Source organism: Echinococcus granulosus (assembly GCF_000524195.1).
Source record: "Echinococcus granulosus chromosome Unknown EG_S00125, whole genome shotgun sequence".
Lineage (NCBI taxonomy): Eukaryota > Metazoa > Platyhelminthes > Cestoda > Cyclophyllidea > Taeniidae > Echinococcus > Echinococcus granulosus.
Genome location: NW_020170505.1, coordinates 230,563 through 231,792, shown reverse-complemented (window position 1 = coordinate 231,792; position 1,230 = coordinate 230,563). Strand labels below are relative to the sequence as shown.

General features: G+C 38.6%; 1 protein-coding gene across 1 annotated transcript in view; it reads left to right on the top strand. All coding sequences in view use genetic code 11, as the record gives it.

Moving 5' to 3' along the window:
- Nucleotides 1–752, top strand: part of EGR_08958 (hypothetical protein) — a gene marked incomplete at both ends in the record, with an annotated part of 4,412 nt that extends 3,660 nt beyond the window's left edge. Inside the window, one exon of the mRNA XM_024498207.1 lies at nucleotides 664–752. Coding sequence (XP_024347406.1) covers nucleotides 664–752 — 89 coding nt within the window. The remainder of the gene's footprint in view (nucleotides 1–663) is intronic.
- Nucleotides 753–1,230: the final 478 nt, after the last annotated feature.

The window sequence follows — 1,230 nt, the reverse complement described above, 5'->3', positions numbered from 1 at the left end:
ATTTAAAATAGTTGATTATTAAAAAGACGTTTCCATAATGCCTAATTTTGTGGAGGGAATGAGAAAACTGTTAACTTGTATTTATTCTGCCCCTATATAATAAAAGTTTGCTTTAGTGCACGCCTTAGATTGTAAAGTGGCAGAATGAGCCAAATCGCGACCGAGGGGGCTGCGTGGACCCCAGAGGAGTCAAATGGCTCCGGTTGTCCAAAAAGTTTTGATTATTTGTATGGTCCTACAACACCGCAATATATAATGCCTTTTTCAAATAGTATTCTAGACTCGATAGGCTCAAAACCTGAGGTAGAAAGGCAAAACGGCGAGAAGAATATCAAATGCCCCTTAATATGCTCAGACTTAAATGTAACCTGCCTCACACGGTGCAGCCTCAAACAGATTTGTTTACTCCTATTAACAGTATATCTCCATGCTACTTTTTTTCCTGAGTAAGAATTTATGCGCCTTCTATAAACCTTCCACTATCAAAAATACTCGTGTGGAAATTATTGCGAAATTATTGCCTATATGAATACATGGCTTCATGGGTGAAGAGAATTTTCTTTGTTGCATGGAATTTCAATGAAAATGTAACATAAGTCCTACAAAGTTAGCCCTTTGAGCTAATAGTTATACTTTCGGCTCATATTTGCTCAAACAAATAAGGACAAGATGCATTGATGAAGTTGTGCATTTCAACTTTGGTTGTTTCTTTCCATCCTGGATTTTATGGAAACGCAGTTTACAGTGTATAAAGGGTTGAAGACCTAGAAGGAAGAAAAATCCTGTATTAAGCTAGATGCCCCTAGTGCAGAGACGAGGTTAATAGAGACGACGCAGCACAACATCGTGCCGGCTGTATTAAACTTCCACTGATAGTAAGGTTAGGATGATAGCTGCAATGCTACAATGCAGGTCGCATGGACGTGCAATGAACTCGGTGCACACTTGTTATTCAGGCAGCATCAAAATTGCGCTTTAGCAATCAGACAGCGTTTTGGCACCTCTAGAAGTTTAGGTACCTTAATCAAAGCAAATCTTTTAAATACTTTTTTCCTCTTTGCGTCTTTTTCTCATTTAATATTATAAAAGTAAGGCAAAATTTGTACCACTGCCTATATATCACTCCGTTTTGCTTCACTACCCTTCAGCTAGCACTGGCCATCCACTTTCACCATAAATTGGACCACGATTGTAGTTGGCATTATTGCTATGGTGTTTTTTTTCACAGGC